The sequence below is a fragment of the Haematobia irritans genome, chromosome 5 (genome assembly GCF_050003625.1).
Source record: "Haematobia irritans isolate KBUSLIRL chromosome 5, ASM5000362v1, whole genome shotgun sequence".
In the NCBI taxonomy this organism is placed as follows: Eukaryota; Metazoa; Arthropoda; class Insecta; order Diptera; family Muscidae; genus Haematobia; species Haematobia irritans.
This window is the reverse complement of record NC_134401.1, coordinates 170,655,650-170,676,283: the sequence shown is the minus strand read 5'-3', so window position 1 is coordinate 170,676,283 and position 20,634 is coordinate 170,655,650. Positions and strand designations below refer to the sequence as shown.

The following is a 20,634-nucleotide window of genomic DNA, read 5'->3' as shown; positions in this document are numbered from 1 at the left end:
AAATGAGTTTCGATGCATGGCCTATGAAAGGGATGCGAACATTGGCTCAGCACTAAGCAGTCCTGACCCTCAATTAAAGGCTCATTGCATATCCGACAAATAGAAAAAGTCATGTTAGTGTCTTCCGGCGAAGGAACAGGAAGATCACCAACGCCTTGTGATTGCTCCTGAGAAGCCATTTCAAAGCATTTAATTATAGCCAAAATGTCAACTCAAATAAAGTACCGCTCACACAATCGTGTTATTCAACAAAAAGTGTGTCAATGTCAGAACAAACAGAAAAAAATCTTCGAAAAAAAACAATATATATTCGAGACTTTGTGTTTCTAAATCATAAAAAATTCAACGTTTTCTACCAGGTGATGATCATAAATAGGAGTGAAATATATGATTTTCGAAAAATAAAATATGCAAATGAATCAATTATTAGTCTATAGGTACGGATATCCTAAAATTAATTCTAATAGACAAACCAGCTTGGAAATTGTTTCGGACATAGATCTCCCGTCTACACAACAATAGTCATTAAAATGCATCTGCTAAATTAATGAGATCCGGTCGCTGAGCAGGTGCTGATATCTAAGCCTTGTTACAACTAGATTTTAGAATACCAAGTTCTAGGAAAATTTATGATTCTCATTAAACTAGGACATTATGTAATGAAAAATCTCACATTAACACCGACGGTCAGATAAGTTGAAGTAAACTTCGAGCTCCTGAAATATCCAGAAGGGTTCCTGTAAGTATTTACCACATAAAGTCTCTAGGATAAAGAGTCAAAATTTCCCTTTTTTATATGAAATAAAAAGATGGAAAAATAATGAAAATTTATGTAATAAAACTCTTCCGGCCCCACGTTGGGCGCCAAATACTGTAATGTACACGAACAAAATTGAAATTGAAATTTTCGATATGATTAAAGCATCATTGAACTCGAACGGAATGAGGACCACGGGAGCCATTATTGAAACTAGCAACAGTCTTGGGTGGGGTTCTTGTCCCTTTCCCTACGAGCCGGGTTCACAAAACAGTTATTATTATAGACTCCCTAGTTCGAAGTACCCACAATTTTAAATGATGGAAAAAAAAAATAAATTTTAAAAAAATGGACCGGAAGATGGTAAATTTTTAATTTCATAAAAACGAGAGACTAATGAACATGCGATATAAAACTAACTTTCGAAAACTTACAAATTGGAAAAGATTTCTCCGATGTTTTTGAGAAATCAAACTCACAACCCTCACCATCCGTAATCCTAAGTGGTAATATTTTTTAGGATCCCTAACTAATTTCACTCCAAATTTATTTGAACATCCCTATAGTAGAAAACGTAAATCAATATTTACCAATTCATTATCATTAATTATGTTTTATTCACATTATAGAAAATTCATACATAGCTCAAAAATATATTTAGAAATTAATTATATACGAATATTTAAGTTATTTTAAACATTATTTAAGAATTATATATTAAGAAATTTTTTTTGAAAGGTTTCCTATATAGCAAAATTCAAATCAATTCTAAATAGCATAGCCCTTAATGGGTTATTGATTTCATTACAATAAAAAAAAGACATAGCAAAAACAAGGGAAATAATCAAAACAACAGAAATCTATCCAAATTTCAGATACTATGAGGCAGAGTGAAGAAGAACTTAGGTGAGGGCTATAGTAAACAAAGAGTGACTTACATTATGCGCGAATAAATGAGAGTCTTAAATCATCAATGAAAAATATTTATGTAAATAAGTATGTACGAGTGATGTACTCTCCTCACTATAGGCTCTCTTGACTCAGCTCGTTTTGTTTTCTTTTCTTTATAGTATAAATAGTAAAAATATCACCATGTGTTTCACTTACCAGCGGCGTCCAGTCATGATGAAGGCCTTCTGCATGCTCTGCGTAGTTGCTGGCTTTATGGAACAATGTATGTTAGCTTATGGTTTTTTTTAGGAAGTAGAATTTCTGTTTTTATAGCATGAGAGATTTTTTTGTTTTTGAATTTTGCTTCGGATAGGATATACACTTGTGATTAAATATTTAGTAGATAGGCAAACATTATAAAAATTATTTTAAAATTTAGGATTTAGATAAATTATTTTTGTTACATAATTAAATTGTAGATTTAAGGAAATGGAAGTGAAATTGTGATCAAATATTTAGAATCTGGTAAACATTAGAAAAATTATTTAAAAATTTACGATTTAGGTAAATTATTGTTTAAATTTTTATTTTAAAGAAATGAAATTAAATTTGTGATGACATATTCAGTAGTTATGCCAACATTAGGAAAATTATTTTAAAAATTAGTATTTAGCTAAATTATCTTAAGTACATAATTGAATTGCTATTTTAAAGAAATGAAGGTTTCATTTTTCAATAGCGATTCAACCAAAAATTGTTAATTCTGTTTCAAACTTTTGCTTTTGATTTAATTGAACTAAAGTACGGCAAACAAAATAACATTACGTTTCATTAAATTTAGTTCATATCCGAAGAAAAAAATGGTATTATTAAAGATTAATTCTTGGTTGCAAAGCCCTTAACGATCACGTTTGGGTGATTTTGAGATTATCGGGAATCATGAAATCAGCACGAAACCAGCTAACTCATTAAAATTAAATAATGTGCACCATATGATTTAAGGTGGAGTTTACGATGGAAGTCTTAAAAGAAAATTGCAAATACGATGAGATTTGATTGATGTTGTCTGTCCCCTTTTTTAAGTAACTTCTCGAACAATGCTGGAGGGAGATTTTCACTCTGGATTAGTGGCAGATAGATTGTCTTGAAGCTCCTTACCCTGTGGGTAAGAAGATCTCAAATTGTCTCTGGGGTAGTAAGGAAATTTTCAGTCTGGCGCGTGTTGTGGGACCTTTTTGGGAATTTTCCTTGTGCTCTTCGACTACAGCACCACAGACTCAACGTTTGGGAAGTCTTATCGAAAAAGGGTATAATCACGTTGGATCTAAAATCACAAGGTCTTGTCAAAATCTCATAATTACCGAAATAATTTAGAAATTTACCTTATAAAATGTTATTGCCAAGTTTTTACATATGCTTTTCAGATTCTTTTAAATATTCAATTTAAAATGTATGACGCAGGATTGGGATTTTTAAATCGGATCACTATTTCGATTATTTTTATAGGCTGACTGGAATAAACTATTTGATCTCGTTTGCCGGAAGTTTGAAGAAAGAAGAATTTTCGCTATTCTTGGTTCAGCTTGAAGCATGAAATTTTTTGACAATCGCGTGTAAAGACAAAACGTCAAATATGCTTGAATATTTTTTAAGTTGGCTAATTCACTCTGGCAACATATAATCCACTTGGTACTAAAAATACCATAAAATCCCACTTTTATATTAAAAATTATCAACTTCAATTTGTTACACGATGACCGATTTATTTATTATTTTAATTATATTTTTCCACAAAATATTTTTGAATAAATCTATTAAGAGTTTGCCACGTAACTTCTCACTAGAGCAATTGATGTAAGAGACGATCAAAAATTAACTAAAGTCAGCTGCACGGACGGACGACGAAACGGTGTCATTCATGAATGGAAAGAAAGAAAAAAAATGCAAATGCATCGTAACAAAAACAAAATTAATGGATGAATGAAACGAATCATTAAGAAAACATAGTCTCTAAAAATTCTCACGCATAGCACAATTCTCGTTTCTTCTTCTCATTGACAAATTTACGATTAGCCCATGTCTGTCGCTGTCTAAAAATACAACTAATATTGAAAATCAATGAATTGGATATAAGGCCTATCCCAGGAATTAACACAAAGTAAAGCTCAGGTGCAAAGTTTACCCAGTAATATTTTCGATGAGCTTATGGCATTATAGAAAATAAATGAAAAAGAATAATTTTAAATTAACAAATAAATAAAATTTATATTGAGTATAAAACGTTCCACTACAAAGGTCAAAATTTTTGAATTCAAGGAACTTTTTTTTGAGTGTATCTAGCATTAAATCTAGGTTTTATAAAATTGAAATTGCGGTACAGATCCCACATGCAAATAAATGTTAATTTAAAAATACTAATTATTATATTTCAAAACCTTCTAAATAATAATTTTTGTCTTTAAACCAAACATTCAATATCTCAATTAACGGAAAGAACTAAATTTTCAAAGACCCGTGCCCTAAATTTAATGAACATTTGTGTGAACAAAGATTATGAACTTTCTTTTCGTTAAAATTTCTTTATTTTAAGAATTTTTTTTAGGTTTCATACATTTATATTTAAAGCCAATATTTTTCAGTAATAATTTCTTTAGCTATGTTAAATTTTTTTCTACGTTTTCACTTCAACAAAAATCGTATGTTTTAAAAAATTTTTATTGGGACTCATGATGGCTCATCCACAAGGGGCTGTATTGAAAAATACACCAATAAAATAAAGAATGATAAAATTATTTAAAACAAGTAAGGAAAGTCTAAAGTCGGGCGGGGCCGACTATATTATACCCTGCACCACTTTGTAGATCCAAATTTTCGATACCATATCACATCCGTCAAATGTGTTGGGTGCTATATATAAAGGTTTGTCCCAAATACATATATTTAAATATCACTTGATCTGGACAGAATTTGATAGACTTCTACAAAATCTATAGACTCAAAATTTAAGTCGGCTAATGCACTAGGGTGGAACACAATGTTAGTAAAAAAAATATGGGAAACATTTAAATCTGAAACAATTTAAAGGAAACTTCGCAAAAGTTTATTTATGATTTATCGCTCGATATATATGTATTAGAAGTTTAGGAAAATTAGAGTCATTTTTACAACTTTTCGACTAAGCAGTGGCGAGTTAACAAGGAAAATGTTGGTATTTTGACAATTTTTGTCGAAATCAGAAAAACATATATATGGGAGCTATATCTAATTCTGAACCGATTTCAATCAAATTTGGCATACATTACTATATTACTAATTGTACTCCTAGTGCAAATTTTCAACCATATTGGGCTAAAACTCTGGCTTCTGGGGCCATATAAGTCCATATCGGGCAAAAAATATATATGGAAGCTATATATAAATCTGAACGGATTTTAATCAAATTTGGCACGCATAGCTACAAAGCTAAATCTACTCCCTGTGCAAAATTTCAACCAAATTGGGCCAAAACTCTGGCTATTAGAACCATATTAGTCCATATCGGGCGAAATATATATATGGGAGCTATATCTAAATCTGAACCGATTTCAATCAAATTTTGCACACTTAACTGCGCTACTAATTGTACTCCCTGTGCAAAATTTCAACCAAATTGGGTCAAAACTCTGGCTTCTGGGGCCATATAAGTCCATATCGGGCAAAAAATATATATGGAAGCTATATCTAAATCTGAATCGATTTCAATCAAATTTGGCACACAAGACTATACTACCAATTGTACTCCTTGTGCAAAATTTCAAGCTAATCGGGATACAACTCCGGCTTCTGGGTCCATATAAGTCCATATCGGGCGAAAGATATATATGGGAGCTATATCCAATTCTGAACCGATTTCAATCAAATTTTGCACACTTGACTATACTACTAATTGTACTCCTAGTGCAAAATTTCAACCAAATTCGGCCAAAAATCTGGCTTCTGGGGCCATATAAGTCCATATCGGGCGAAAGATATATATGGGAGCTATATCTAAATCTGAACCGATTTCAATCAAATTTTGCACACTTTACTATTCGACTAAGTGTTATGTTTGTACAAAATTTCAAGCAAATCGGTATAAAACTCTGGCTGCTGGGTCCATATTAGTGCATATCGGGCGAAAGATATATATGGGAGCTATATCTAAATCTGAACCGATTTCTTCCAAAATCAATAGGGTTCTATTCTGACCCAAATTAGGAACATGTGCCAAATTTGATGGCGATTGGACTTAAATTGCGACCTAGACTTTGATCACAAAAATGTGTTCACAGACAGACGGACGGACGGACAGACGGACATGGTTATATCGACTCAGGGACCCACCCTGAGCATTATTGCCAAAGACACCATGTGTCTATCTCGTCTCCTTCTGGGTGTTACAAACATACGCACTAACTTGTAATACCCTGTTCCACAGTGTGGCGCAGGGTATAAAAATAGATTAAAATTTATATTGAAGATATTGCATTATTGATATTTTTTTTTTAATTTGTAACATATCTCTGTTCAATTTTCCGCAGACCTACAATATTGGATTTTCACACCCCCCAAAATAAACCAAAAATATGGGGTTAGCCAAACCATATATATTTTCAAGTTCCATTTCATTAGAGATATGGATGGCATCCTGTTTTTTGCTTTTATTTTTCATTAGAGAGCCTATTCAACAAATTTTAAGGAAATTAATTTTTCCGCATCTTCCCTTTCATCATCATCATCATCATGCAGTGTAGGTACAAGCCATGTGCTATGGTGGGTGGTGTTGATTTAGGAAAGATTAGTGAGCATTTGTTAATGGTGGAGGATTTACTCAACTAACGTCCATTACCCACGACAAGATTTAGGGTTGCTTGGTTCGTTTGCTTCATCATAATGGAAATTTTCTTAAAACTTAATGTTAAAACAGGGATAAAATAAACCTTTTTCAACTTCTCCTACTCGCTCCCATACCTCCCTCTCTCTTGTGAGTGTGTGTGCGTGCGTTTGGTTTTGTCTCCAAATAAGCAAATGGATTTTTGGGTTGAGTTTCTGTTCTGTCTTTTATCTTTCGGGTACTTTTTTTATGGCTACCCCATGCAGTAGTAACTTTCTCAATTTAATGCTTAATGTTATTAATGATGACAGAAATGATGATGACCATGATGAGATGATGATCATGATAATAACAAGGCCAAGCTGATGTAAAAATGAAAAACTCCCGCCGACATCCTTTTGTTTGGGGGGGGGGGGGTGGGGGGAGGGGGTTTATGTCCAGGCGATATTTCTACGATGATAAGCTGCCTCAATGTTGCCTCTGTTGCTGTTATCGCTATGGCCGTTAAAGATTATGAGATTTTTCAATTTGGCTTGTCGTAGAACCACTAAGAATACCAAGACCAGCAACAACATTGCCAAATATATGGATAAATGACCATGTCTCCACAATAGTTTTCTGTCGGCATGTTCTCTTTCATATTTCCAAAATGTTTCACAGAATTTATTTAGTCTTCGTCCTTTTGTGTTTGTCCTGATGCCTTATGCAGTTCGACTTTGTTAGCAAGAAATCAATCTTTTTTTAAATCTAGTTATAAATCAGGATTTTATTTCGAACAAACTTGAACAACGCACCTTACACACACACGCACACACATTTGTTTAAGAGAGGCCCGCAACACTAGGAAACGGAAGAGCAAATACCAAAAAGGAAGGAATTGCTTTATAACGACACACTCACACACACACACACTCACTCAACACAACAAAACAATTCACACACTACAAAACGAAAAAAAACGATATCGTTTATCAAGATACCTGGTATACCAATGGAGGCTTGAATAGAAGAAGTTCAAATGGATGTTCGAATATATGGCTGCCTCGCTGGCGCTGGATTGCTGGCTGGCTGGCGGTTTACGTACTTGTAGCTTCTGATTTGATGAACTTTTGTAGATTAAAGATTCTCGTTGTTGAGTTCAAAAGCTAAAAGCCGCCACCATGGAACACATAGAGCCTTATTCTCATAGCAGAGGATGAAGTAGGCAACCGCATCTGGGTTTCCTAATGATAAAGGCAGTCGAGAGTTGGGAGGTGGGTAAAAAGCAAGCAAGGTGATTTGTATCTTTTTAATTAATGCAAATTCAACAAAAAAAAATTAACTTAAAATGTGCCAGTCTTTGATGTAGGCCATGGAAAAACATTAAATGTTGGCCAAATCTAAATTGGGAACCTCAACAACAGAACCCCCCAAACCTACACCCACCGATCGACCGAACAGACCCACACAAATGAATGAAAACAAACGCAACAAATGCCAATGCGTATCAAATTTGTAACAAATCGTCGGTGTAACAAACAACAGCAAGTGGTCTTTCAAGCATGAAATTGAATCACAATTTATTAAATGTTAGCGGTTGGTCCTTTTTTTCGCATCATTTTGTTTTTTACTTTTTTTTTCACTTGTGCTCTGGTACCCAAATCAGCGGTTGTCTTGGCGAATGGTGAAATAATTAACCTCCATTTCCATATAAATCCTCCAGGACACAAAAAGAGAACGAATAAAATCTTTACAGGTGTTTTCTTGCTGACTTTTTATTGCGTGACATAAAGAATTTTCCGAATATGAATTACATCAAATTTTATTTAATTTGTATCATTTCATGGTAGATAACTTTGAAATAGGAATAAAGAAAGTTAATTTAAAGCCTCAAAGACTGACAATAACATTGACTTGGCTTAAACATATTACAGTGAAACCTCTTAAAGTTGGACAATCTAAAAACCGGACACCTCTCAGAAGTGGACAATGGTCGTGAGACATTTAATTATTAAACTCTCATAAATGCGAAAAAAAATCAGGCTACTTTTTTTAAGATTTCACTGATTTATAGAGCGGTTTTGTTTCTGCCAAAAAATGTTGCTCTTTTGCTTTTATGAATTCACCCAAATTTTAGTGCGATTTTAAAGTTATTGCTAATTCATAATATTGTGACCGCTTTTCATTATATTGTGACCGTTGTTCCACTTTAGTGTCAAACTTATCATACTTTGACATTTTTGAGCTACTAAATCTCATAATTTTTACATTTTAGTGTCGCCTTTTTGTCATGTTGTGCCACTTTTAATGAGCTCCTTCACTAATAGAAAAAATTACGTTCCATAGTCGTGAACAGACGGTGACAAAATGAAACGGAAACGTTCACAAAAAATCAAAACGGAATATTCACAATTTCGTCCAGAGGCGTTCACGATTTCATGAACGGCATTCCTTTTTCTTTGGCCATGAAAAGTCTTAAAATAATCGTTAGACGTTATTATGGCAACTCTCTCGGTGGTGCAATGTGCTAAGGCGATTGTTAACGCGTATGGTGCAGAAAACACAGGTTCGAGTCACGGTAGCGGAAATCTTTTTTTAATTCTGTTTATAAATTCGTAACCATAATGTTTTCAGATCGTGAACACTGGTTGTTATTTCGACAACGCATGGTGCCATTTTATCGTTGTCAGATTGACGCCGCCTGTTCTCCGTTCGACACCACATGTGTGTTGATTCACTTTCATGAACGAATCGTTTTGAAATGAGCACGCCGTGCATGATTTTTTCTATGAGTGTTTTTATATCCACCACCATAGAATGGTGACGGGGCTATAATAAGTTGTCAGGTATAATAAGTTTGTTTGTAACACATCGAAATATCGATTTCCGACTATATAAAGTATATATAAAGGGTGATACGGTCAAAATTTGGTCAATATAAACTTGTCGTATTTCTTACAATTTTGCATTTAAAAAACCTGAACACCCCTCATTTTGAAGGTGTGTGTGTGTGTGTAGAATGTTCTTCCTATTTTGATTTTGGAATTCACTCTTCATTTGTCAAAATGCCGTCCAAGCAAGAAGAGCAGCGTATCAAAATTTTGCTCGCGCATCGCGAAAATCCGAGCTACTCGCACGCAAAGCTGGCAAAATCGCTAAAAGTTGCCAAATCAACCGTTACAAATGTAATTAAAGTGTTTGGGGAACGTTTGTCGACAGCCAGGAAGTCTGGATCGGGGGGAAATCGAAAACCGGAAGCCGCTGAGACGACAAAGAGAGTTGCCGGTAGTTTCAACCTCTCTCTCCGAGATGCCGCAAATAAGCTGGGTGTATCGTCTTCAACCGTGCATCGAGCCAAAAAACGAGCCGGACTATCGACTTACAAGAAGGTAGTGACTCCAAATCGCGTTGATAAACAAAATACGACGGCCAAAGCGCGATCCCGGAGGCTGTACACGACGATGCTGACGAAGTTTGACTGCGTGGTAATGGACGACGAAACCTACGTCAAAGCCGACTACAAGCAGCTTCCGGGACAGGAGTTTTATACGGCAAAAGGAAGGGGAAAGGTAGCAGATATTTTCAAGCACATAAAACTGTCAAAGTTCGCAAAGAAATATCTGGTTTGGCAAGCCATCTGTACCTGTGGCTTGAAAAGCAGCATTTTCATAGCTTCCGGGACTGTCAACCAAGAAATTTACGTGAAAGAGTGTTTGAATAAACATCTGCTGCCTTTCCTGAAGAAACACGGTTGTTGCGTACTGTTTTGGCCGGATTTGGCATCTTGCCATTACGGTAAAAAGGCCATGGAGTGGTACGCCACCAACAACGTGCAGGTGGTTCCCAAGGACAAGAACCCTCCCAATACGCCAGAGCTCCGCCCAATTGAGAAATACTGGGCTATTGTTAAGCGGAACCTAAAGAAGACAAAAAAAACTGCTAAGGACGAGCAGCAGTTCAAGGCAAACTGGCTTTCTGCGGCGAAGAAGGTGGACAAGGTGGCTGTACAAAATCTGATGACAGGTGTCAAGCGTGAGGCCCGGCAATTCGGATTTGGAAAAGCGAAAGCCTAACTGAATATTTTTCCTGGATTTTATACTAATTGAACTTGAAAAAGAAATTTAATTTGATTTTTTAAATAAACGATTTCACCGATTTACACGCGTTCTCCCTTGACCAAATTTTGACCGTATCACCCTTTATATTCTTGGCCAGAGAGAAATTCTAAGACGATATAACCATGCCCGCCTGTCCGTCTGTCTGTTGTAATCACGCTACAGTCTTCAATAATGAAGCAATCATGCTGAAATTTTGCACAAACTCGTCTTTTGTCTGCAGGCAGGTCAAGCTCGTAGATGGGATATTTCGGTCCAGATTTTGATATAGTCCCCATATAAACCGACCTCCCACCTTGGGGTCTTGGACTTATAGCAACCGTAGTTTTTATCCAATTTGCCTGAAAATGGAAATCTAAAGTTATTTTAGGACCACAAAGAAGAGTGCCAAAAATGGTGAGTATCGGTCCATGTTTTGGTATGGCCCCCATATAGACCGATCTCCCGATAATACTTCTTGGGCTTATAGAAACCGTATTTTCTTTTCAATTCGCCTGAAATTGGAAACCTAGAGGTATTGTAGGACCATAAAAAGATGTGTCAAAAATGGTGAGGATCGATCCATGTTTTGGTATTGCCCCCATATATGCCGATCTCCCGATTTTACTTCTTGAGCTTCTAGAAACCGTAGTTTTTATTCAATTTTCCTGAAATTTGAAATCTACAGGCTTTTTAGGATCATAAATAGGTTTTAAGAAAATGGTGTGCATCGGTCCATGTTTTGGTATAGCCCCCATATAAATCGGTCTCCCGAGTTTACTTCTTGGGCTTGTAGAAAACGTAGTTTTTTATCGAATTTACCTGAAATTTGAAATCGAGAGGTTTTTAGGACCATAAATAGGTGTTACGAATATATTGTGTATCGGTACAGATTTTGATATATCCCGCTTACAAACCCGCCCTCCGATTTGGGGTCAAGATTCTGTAGGTTTTTCAGAATCACAATGGCGAATATCATGTTTTTGGGTGCTATACCCATATAAATTGATCTCTAAAATGTAACTCCTTCGGCTTATATAAATTGCTTTAAACTGAAAGTACAATTTCCAGATTTTTTCTTCTTTTAATCATTTGAATAATGGTTGTCTACAGATTTTTATTTCAAATCATAATTTTCTTGCACATACATTAGCGTAGCTAGACAATTTTCCTAGGGGGGCTATAGCTTTATAAAAAAATTAATAGACTGAACTTTTCAGTTCGATTCATTTTTTATTTTATAAAAATTAATAAAAAATCAGACTTCAATATAACTCGACAATTAATTTATAAAAAAGTAACTAAAAGTAGTTCCACACTTTTTCCCAGCAAAAAAAATTTTTGTGTTGTGTTTCTAAAAGCACAACTGTAAAAGCACTTCCAAATATGTCTTCACAAAGAAGTTAATTATTTTAAATACGCAGGAAGTTATTTTGATTCAATTTTTTATAACTCATTTTTTCTTTAATGGGTATTTTTTTTTTGTTTTTAATGGGTTGTTGTTGTTGTTGTTGTTGTAACAGTTTATTGTGATTTCATCCATTTTTATGTTATACGCTTTGGTATTCAGCTTATGGCCAGATCGAGGAACTCTGCGACGTGTTGTGTTTTTAATGGGTATTTTTTTTTTGTAATGGATTAAAAAAGAGTAAAAGTTTATAAAATGGTACAAATTTTTCAAATTTTGCAGCAAAAATGCTAATCCATTCTAGAAAATTTTAATATTTTAATAATTTTTGAAAATTTTCGATAAACAAGCTTTATAATCCATTGCAAATCATAAAAAACTTTTATTCGGGAAAATATCACAAAATTCACCTTATAGTAAAGAAACCAACTTACAATTTAGAAGACAATGTTAAGAAATAAAATCGGCAACTGCTACCACAATGCAAAGTCGTAAATAGATTTTCAAATTCTGGGGGGGCTAAAATTTTTCTGGGGGGTCTAAGCCCCCTCCCCAGAGGCCTTCCTACGCTTATGTGCACATAATTAAAATTTTTTCATAATTTTCTTGCACACTTATGTGAGATCTTTATGATTCCTCTAAAACTTGAACAAAATTGGTTCTTTTGAATCCAGAATCTGGTCTAGTCTTCATAGGTAGAATCTTTAAATTTATCTTCGGGAAGCGTACTGGTTGAACTGATCTGCATAGGAGAATATCTTGTCATCGAACCCCCTGAAATTCTATATATTATCAAGTAACTCGCTACGACGAAGAGTTTGATTCATGGTGGTGGGTATTTAAGATTCGGCCCGGCCGAACTTACTGCTGTATATACTTGTTTTAAGTACAAAATGCTTGGTAAGTTTTGATCCCGACACCTTTGAAATTACGACAGTGATCAGTGCCTAACATAAAATCGTACAACTGCGTTTAATACAATAATTTTGAGCACATTTTCTTCTCAAACACAGTAAAATATCATTAAAATTAAAAAAAAAAAATGAACTTATACAAATAACTATTTAATTAAATTAAAAAATAAAATCAGTTAAGAAAATTATAGATATTTTTTACTTTTTAAATTAAATACCTTTTAAATTTAAATACATCAACTAAGAATGTAATTAAGTTAAATAAAATTGTGGAATTAAAGAAATCAAAATCAAAAATCTTTTTAGAAAATAATTAGTTTCTATCCAACTACAGTTTTTAATATCATTTTTGTGATTGAAGCAATATCAAAAAAAAAAAAAAAATATTAAAAAAATTAACTGAATCAACCAGTTAATTTCGCGATTGAATCAAAAAAAAATAAGCGTTTGCAAGAGACAATTTTTGTTATACTTTTTAGAAATTCTCAACGGTACCGCTTATTCCAAAAGGCCATCAATTAAAATAAATCCTATAATTTCTTCAAGACTGTGTCTTTATCTAAATTAAGGATACATGACCTTACGTTAAAGCGGAATGTCCAATTGAAATTTGGTGCGTGATGTCGGCATGCCTTCATATAAACCAAATTTTGAAAGTCAAAAACGGATCACTCTTCACTCCACGAGCTTTCGTCTCAAACATTTTTGAGCTCTCAAAACTATCCCCGTACGTAAAAATTGAAACAAGTCAACGTTTTTCGACTCCTCAAAAAGCGTTTGATGCGTTCAGATTGCATGTCTTGGAGATGCGTCTATCAGAGTGGCAAAAGTGCTTCTAAATTTTTTGATTATTAATATTTATTTTAGGGAGTCACCGTGGTGCAATATTTAGCATGTAGATGATCCCTACTTAGTACTGCTGGTGACATTTTTGAGTGTTTTAAAGCATCTCTAAGTGGATGAGCAACCCACCAGGAAGAACAATTTTGGTTAAATTTAGACATTTTTAACGCCGATATAAAAAGAAATAAGTCAATATTTTTCCACAAATTCAATAAAAATTATTAGACATAATTAATTATAATTATATTAATTATAATCATTTGTTAAAAAAAATTTGGAGTTTGAAGGAAAACATTGGAGTTCAAAATTGCAAAAGTGTCATTAGTGTCATTCGAAGTTCAAGATGGGCGAATTTGTAGTAAAATTTACAAATTTAAAGAAATAATGAACTATTTTGTGAGAAGTGCGAATTCAGTAAATCTTTATGCTTCATTTGTGTATAATTTTTTCCCGTTTTTTATTTAGTTCATTTAACTAACGAACTCAGAAAATTATTAGAATAATGGAAACTTTCTTTAAACATAATAATTCCATGTCCACTAAAATAAAGTTAAATTGGCTTTAGTGAAATAGAGGGTTCACTTTTTTGAGTGTACCATCAGCTGTTTAAATATCGCAAATTAGGGAAATTCTAAAATGACCATATTCGAATTTTAGGCAATCAGGAAACTCAAGCAGCAGTTATTGATATGAGAGAAGTTCACCACTTGTGCCATGACAATAATTCAGTTCATTCAGTCTAAGTGAGCATGAAATAACATCCTGCCACTAGTATATATAACATAACAAAATATTGGGCAAGGAAAAAAACTTACTTTATGGAATTTTATGCTTCAACGTGGGAGCTATGTTAGGTTTCCTCGCCGAAAACCAGCTTATATTCACGGTTATTATTATTATTATTTTTTATACCCTCCACCATAGGATGGGGGTATATTAACTTTGTCATTCCGTTTGTAACACATCGAAATATTGCTCTAAGACCCCATAAAGTATATATATTCAGGGTCGTGGTGAAATTCTGAGTCGATCTGAGCATGTCCGTCCGTCCGTCCGTCTGTTGAAATCACGCTAACTTGCGAACGAAACAAGCTATCGACTTGAAACTTGGCACAAGTAGTTGTTATTGATGTAGGTCGGATGGTATTGCAAATGGGCCATATCGGTCCACTTTTACGTATAGCCCCCACATAAACGGACCCCCAAATTTGGCTCGCCGATCCTCTAAGAGAAGCAACTTTAATCCGATCCGGCTGAAATTTGGTACATGGTGTTGGTATATGGTCTCTAACAACTATGCAAAAATTGGTCCACATCGGTCAATAATTATATAAAGTCCCCATATAAACCGATCCCCCGATTTGGCTTGCGGAGCCTCTAACGGAAGCAAATTTCATCCAATCCGGCTGAAATTTGGTACATGGTGTTAGTATAGGGTCTCTAATGACCATGCAAAAAGTGGTCCACATCGGTCCATAATTATATATAGCCCCCATATAAACCGATCACCAGATTTGACCTCCGGTGCCTCTTGGAAGACCAAAATTCATCTGATTCAGTTGAAATTTGATACGTGATATTAATATATGGCCTCAAACACCAATGCAAAAATTGGTCGAAATCGGTCCATAATTATATATAGCCCCCATATAAACCGATCCCCAGATTTGACCTCCGGAGCCCCTTGGAAGGGCAAAATTCATCCGATTCGGTTGAAATTTGGTACGCGATGTTAGTATATGGTATCTAACAACCATGCAGGAATTGGTTCATATCAATCCATAATTATATATAGCCCTCATATAAACCGATCCCCAGATTTGCCTCCGGTGCCTTTTGGAGAAGCAAAATTCATCCGATCTGGTTGAAATTTGGTACGTGGTGATAGTATATGATATTTAACAACCATGCCAAAAGTGGTCCATATCAGTCCATAATCAAATATAGCCCCCATATAAACCGATCCCAAGATTTGGTTTTGGAGCCACTTGGAGGAGCAAATTTCATCCGAGTCAGTTGAAATTTGGTACATTGTGCTAGTATATGGCCATTAACAACCATGCCTAACTAGGGTCATATCGGTCTATAGTTATATATAGCCCTCAGATAAATAGATCCCCAATCACACAAAAATTGGTCTATATCAAGTTCATAATTGTATATAGCCCCCATATTTCAATTCTGGCTCTCTACGTACCGTGCAAAAGTCCATATTGATTCTTAATTATTTGAAGACTTACCTATACATACCTGTTTTGTCTAATATATATACCACGTATGGACTAACTAACAATTTAGAAAACGATGTTAAGAAGTTTTAAGATACCACAACCCAAGTAATTCGATTGTGAATGACAGTCTTTCGTAGAAGTTTCAACGCAATCCATGGTGGAGGGTACATAAGATTCGTCCTGGCCGAACTTACGGACGTATATACTTGTTAATATTAATACACAAAATGTTACACAAAAAAAAATTTTTTTATAAGATTTTATAAAAATATAATTGTCTTCATCTATATTTTTGAACTTTTAATTAAAAAAAATCAGTAGAAACCCCGAACATAGTAAAACGTTAAGGCGATACGACTGAGGCTATGAGAATTCGGACATTTCTAAAAGTTTTCAGTTTTTTGAAAATTTCAAAAGCTTAATTAAGAGATTTAAAGAAGAATTAAAAAAAAAAAATAAATAAAACCCGGAGAAGTTTTTGGCCTAATATTTTACGTTGGTTAATTTCCATAACCTTCAGTATAGAACTGGCGGGAGGAAATGACTCCTATTGGGTCTAAAAGTGGATATTAAGTTTGAGTTTAGCCGCTATCAGTAAAAACAGTATAAAATTATATCACTTTGAGGGAATACCCCAAAGCAACTTTTCAAAAAGTTTTTATTTTTAATGAAAAGTAATCGTGAAAATGGCAATTTTAGCGGCTAAAATCGAACTTAAAACCCACTTTTATATTTTCATTTCCCAATGGAAATTATAACAGCGAATTATTTTTCCCAAATTGAAACATTTCCACCACCACTATGCATCATCTTTTCATATATCTACAAATTCCCTAATTATATTTTTTCTCTTTAAATGTAGCAGGTTGTGGAATTGATCTTATGACCTCACTTTCAAATAAAATATAATGGTAACAAAACGAAATTCACCAAAAATATCCCATTTGTGAAAAATAGCAGGCATTACCCTATGGGTATCCTATTATGTTCCGTAAGAATCGCAATGCTATTCAATCAAATCACAAAAATTATTTCATAATTCGTCATAAAGAGAGAATGGCTCCATATGTTTTTCTTTTTTTGTATGCTTTCATTTTTGGATCCCCAGACAACATGTGTTGTGAAAATGATTCATATATGTCCATATTTGTTAATATCCTGTCCCCGGGTACACATATGTGGCTATAAAACACACTCGGGGCAAAGACGAATGGTTTTGGCAATGAATCAATCGCTATGGACTACAAAGAATGAATGATGATGATTGGCCAAAAAAAAAAAAGCCTAGAAAAAGGAAATTCAAGAATTCCATGGACTTAATATAAAGGACATACTTATAAAAGGCAAGGAATTATGTCAATGTTACTGGAGAAATTATTAGGGGGTTCCTATTTAACTTTTGAAAAGGTAGTTAAAACTCTATTAACACATAACCAAAATCCTATGGTAGATTTCCTTGTTTTAGAAAAATTGCAATGTCATAAAATTTTAAATGTTTTACATTTCATTCATGGTATTTTATCACCAGGTAGGTGGTCCTATACGGGCCTACTTAATATTAAATAGCGATGAAAAGCCTAAATATTTTATAATTCTTGAAAGTAAAAAAGAAAAACCTACAGAGACACCATTAGTCAAATGTGGCTCAGATGATGATGAGAACTTTAAAAGAATTGTAAACATCATACTAATGTAGGAAATTATATATTTTTCCCCTTTTTCTTACCTATTCCATTGACCAAACCTTAAAGAACTAGGTAAGTGAAACTTTGAATTACTCACCAGTAACAGGAAACATATGAACAATCAGCAATTTTGGGAAATAATAGATCCGTATTCATTTTGAAAATCCAATGTTACAAATGGTGTCAGTGACCGGTCAAAGTCAAATTGTAGTGGTGGCGATGGCAAATTTTTGTTTTTTTATTTTGTTTGTAGAAGATTATAACTGGGAGTAATTGATTTGCAATAGTTTAGAGATTTTGTTTTTGTTTTACTTTTTGTTTAAGATAAAATTTATTTGATTTTACAATTAATTCGATTTTATTTTATCCCCTAGTTGGCACAATTCTGATATCCATTAACATATAGGCACATTTCAAGCATTGGGGTTATGCCAGGCTTCACTTGCAATGCAATATTGCTCCTCCTAAAAGTATGCACTGAAAATTTGAAGAAGAAAAATGTGTTTTTGTTTTTCCTTTTTAACTATGCTCTGCAAAACTAAAATATTTTCAATGAAATTTGCAATTTCCAAATAACTTTGTTGCTTGTCCATCCAACTGTCTAACTGGTTTTGGGAGAGACAGGATGGCTTCTACGGCAGGATGCAGGAGGAGACCGAGAGATAGTGACACAATTGAAAGAGAGCGAGAGCGAGAAAGACGAATGAATACAGATGATGGGGAAAACACAACACAAACTTCGTTACGTTTTCTAAGTACGTTGGAATGCACGACGTCACAGCTTATGTTTGTCTTATTTGTAGTCGGTTTCGTGTTGACGATTTTGTTTTTTTTTTTTCATATGATTTTGGGGAATTCAGAGACACATTTCTTCTTAGCCTTGTTGTCGTCGTCGTCGTGGCCATAGACCTCCTCCTATTTCCTCCTATTGCGAGAGAAGTTAAGAGTTTTATGTGAATTGTTATCGTCACTTGGCTTGTTCTAATTTTTCATGCCTTGCCTTGGCGCTACTCTCATCATCAAAAGGGAGAAAATCAAAAAGCACAACACATCCGTTTCATAGAAAAAAACAAAAAAAATAATAAAACGTTTTTGACTGACTGATTGTTGTTGGTTTTGGGGCTTGATGAAAATCAGTCGAGATTTCTCGAAAGAATTTTTCTTTATTTATCTCGCGTTTGTCGTCTCAAATTCGTTTATCAAATGCACTATAATACGAGGCTGGCTTTAGGCCATTAGGCGAACCTTAAAGGCACCATTTGTTTGGTTTGTTCTATCGTCCTTTGTTTGTAGGCTTCTTGGGTATAAGCGTGTATGGAGGACCAGAGGGCAAAGACGATTTTTTATCAATTCGTTATTATTTATTAATTTGGTGGTATTTTGCTTTCGTTTTGCGCATCAAAAATCTTGCTCCTTCTCCCTTTTTTAGTGGTCTGGCTGGCTCACTGGATGATATCCTTTTGTTCGTTTTTGTTTTGTCTTCACTTACAATTTTTTGTTTTAATTTTTCTTTGTTTGGTGATTTTTTTATGTTTTTTTATGATTTTTTTCTGTATGCGTATATGCTGCTGTCCTGATGTTTTTCGAGTAGAGAAGCAACCGCAACGGGAGCAGAAGCAACAGCAGCAGTATCCTTTGTAGTTAACTCTGGTTAGTTAGTTTTAGTTGTTTCTTTTGTTTTTGCCTGTTTGTGTTTGAGGAGGGGAGATTATAAAGTGCAACGACTACGACTACAGCGATATTTGATTATCGTTGCGAGAGGACCTCCGAACGCGTTCCCGGTTCTACATCAACTCAACTAGAACTTTTTGCTTGTCCGCAATTTAAGGAATATTGTTGTGAAAATTCTATGTGGAGCAAGCCAGCAAGCAAAGCACATTGAGTAAGGCAATGATTTGCGTGAGAGTACAATGAGGAGTGTGTATGTGCTTGTGCTTGTGATGAGACTCCACGAGTCTCTTCTATATATGCTTGGGTTGTTCGTCGTTCGTTTTGTTTTGGGATTGGGGTTGCTGGAGATGGTGTATGTGGAGTGCTAAGAGCGTATATGGGATGAATTTTGTGATGATTTGCCTCTTTGTTGCTTGTGTAGTGAGAGTTCTGGTTGCTGTATGTCGACGTTATTTAGAGAAAAAATTAGAAGAATTTCAAAATTCAATTTCAATTCCAATTCCAATTCCAATTCAAATATTTGAATATCGAAATCTAGGCCTTTAAGATTTGATCTTGAAGCATTTAACCTCTTTCACATTATCTAGTATGCGCTTTAAAATGGCCAAAGAGTCCATGATTTTATTTCATTCAAAGTATGTCATCAGCAAATAAAACAAAAAACAAACACGCATCACACACAAATCTACACTTGGGTGAATTCTGTTGGTTGGATGAATAATTACCTCAAATGCATGTCTGCGAATATAAAAAGGATTTTATGTTAATTACTCAGATATATGTAATTGCTTCATGTTTGTTGTTGTTGTTGCTGTTGTACACCACCACCATATCGCATATAGAATTACGGCTGTCTCGATTTCAAGAAAAAGAAGGTCATTTCAGTCAGACAGTAGGGAGCGAGCGGCGGCGAACAATATTGCTTTTTATACAATTGTGTACTACTTAGCTTGGATAAAACATTTAAAACAGAGTTGTATTTCGCATAAAAAATCAGTAGAATTAAGAAAAAAACACGAGTTGATGATGTCGGCACTTTTTGCCCAAAGGGAATTCACACAAGCTTTTTATGTTATAAGCAAATTGAAATTAATTCCCTTGAGGCTAATTGTAATATTGTGAGAAATGCTTCCCTCTCCCCCCACCATCCCACTTGTTACTCGTAGGGATGTGAAAAGAAAATCATATTTTTCATTATAATTTTATGGAGGATTGATAAAGATGATAAGCGATCGATCACAATCGCCACAAATTATTAGGTACCGATTACAGAGAAGCTTTATTAGACAAAGGGTATGGTCGGGAGCCA

At 34.4% G+C, this 20,634-nt stretch overlaps 1 protein-coding gene across 4 annotated transcripts in view; it reads right to left on the bottom strand.

Moving 5' to 3' along the window:
- tun (N-terminal glutamine amidase tungus) overlaps positions 1–20,634 on the bottom strand; it is a 100,091-nt gene that overhangs the window by 76,306 nt on the left and 3,151 nt on the right. For 2 of the 4 annotated variants that reach the window (XM_075310701.1, XM_075310703.1), the window contains exon 2: positions 17,752–18,131. In XM_075310701.1, coding sequence (XP_075166816.1) covers positions 17,752–17,810 — 59 coding nt within the window. In that variant the 5' untranslated portion in view covers positions 17,811–18,131. Of the gene's footprint in view, positions 1–17,751; positions 19,780–20,634 lie in introns of those variants that run through there. The other 2 variants (XM_075310704.1, XM_075310702.1) reach the window with 2 other exon arrangements.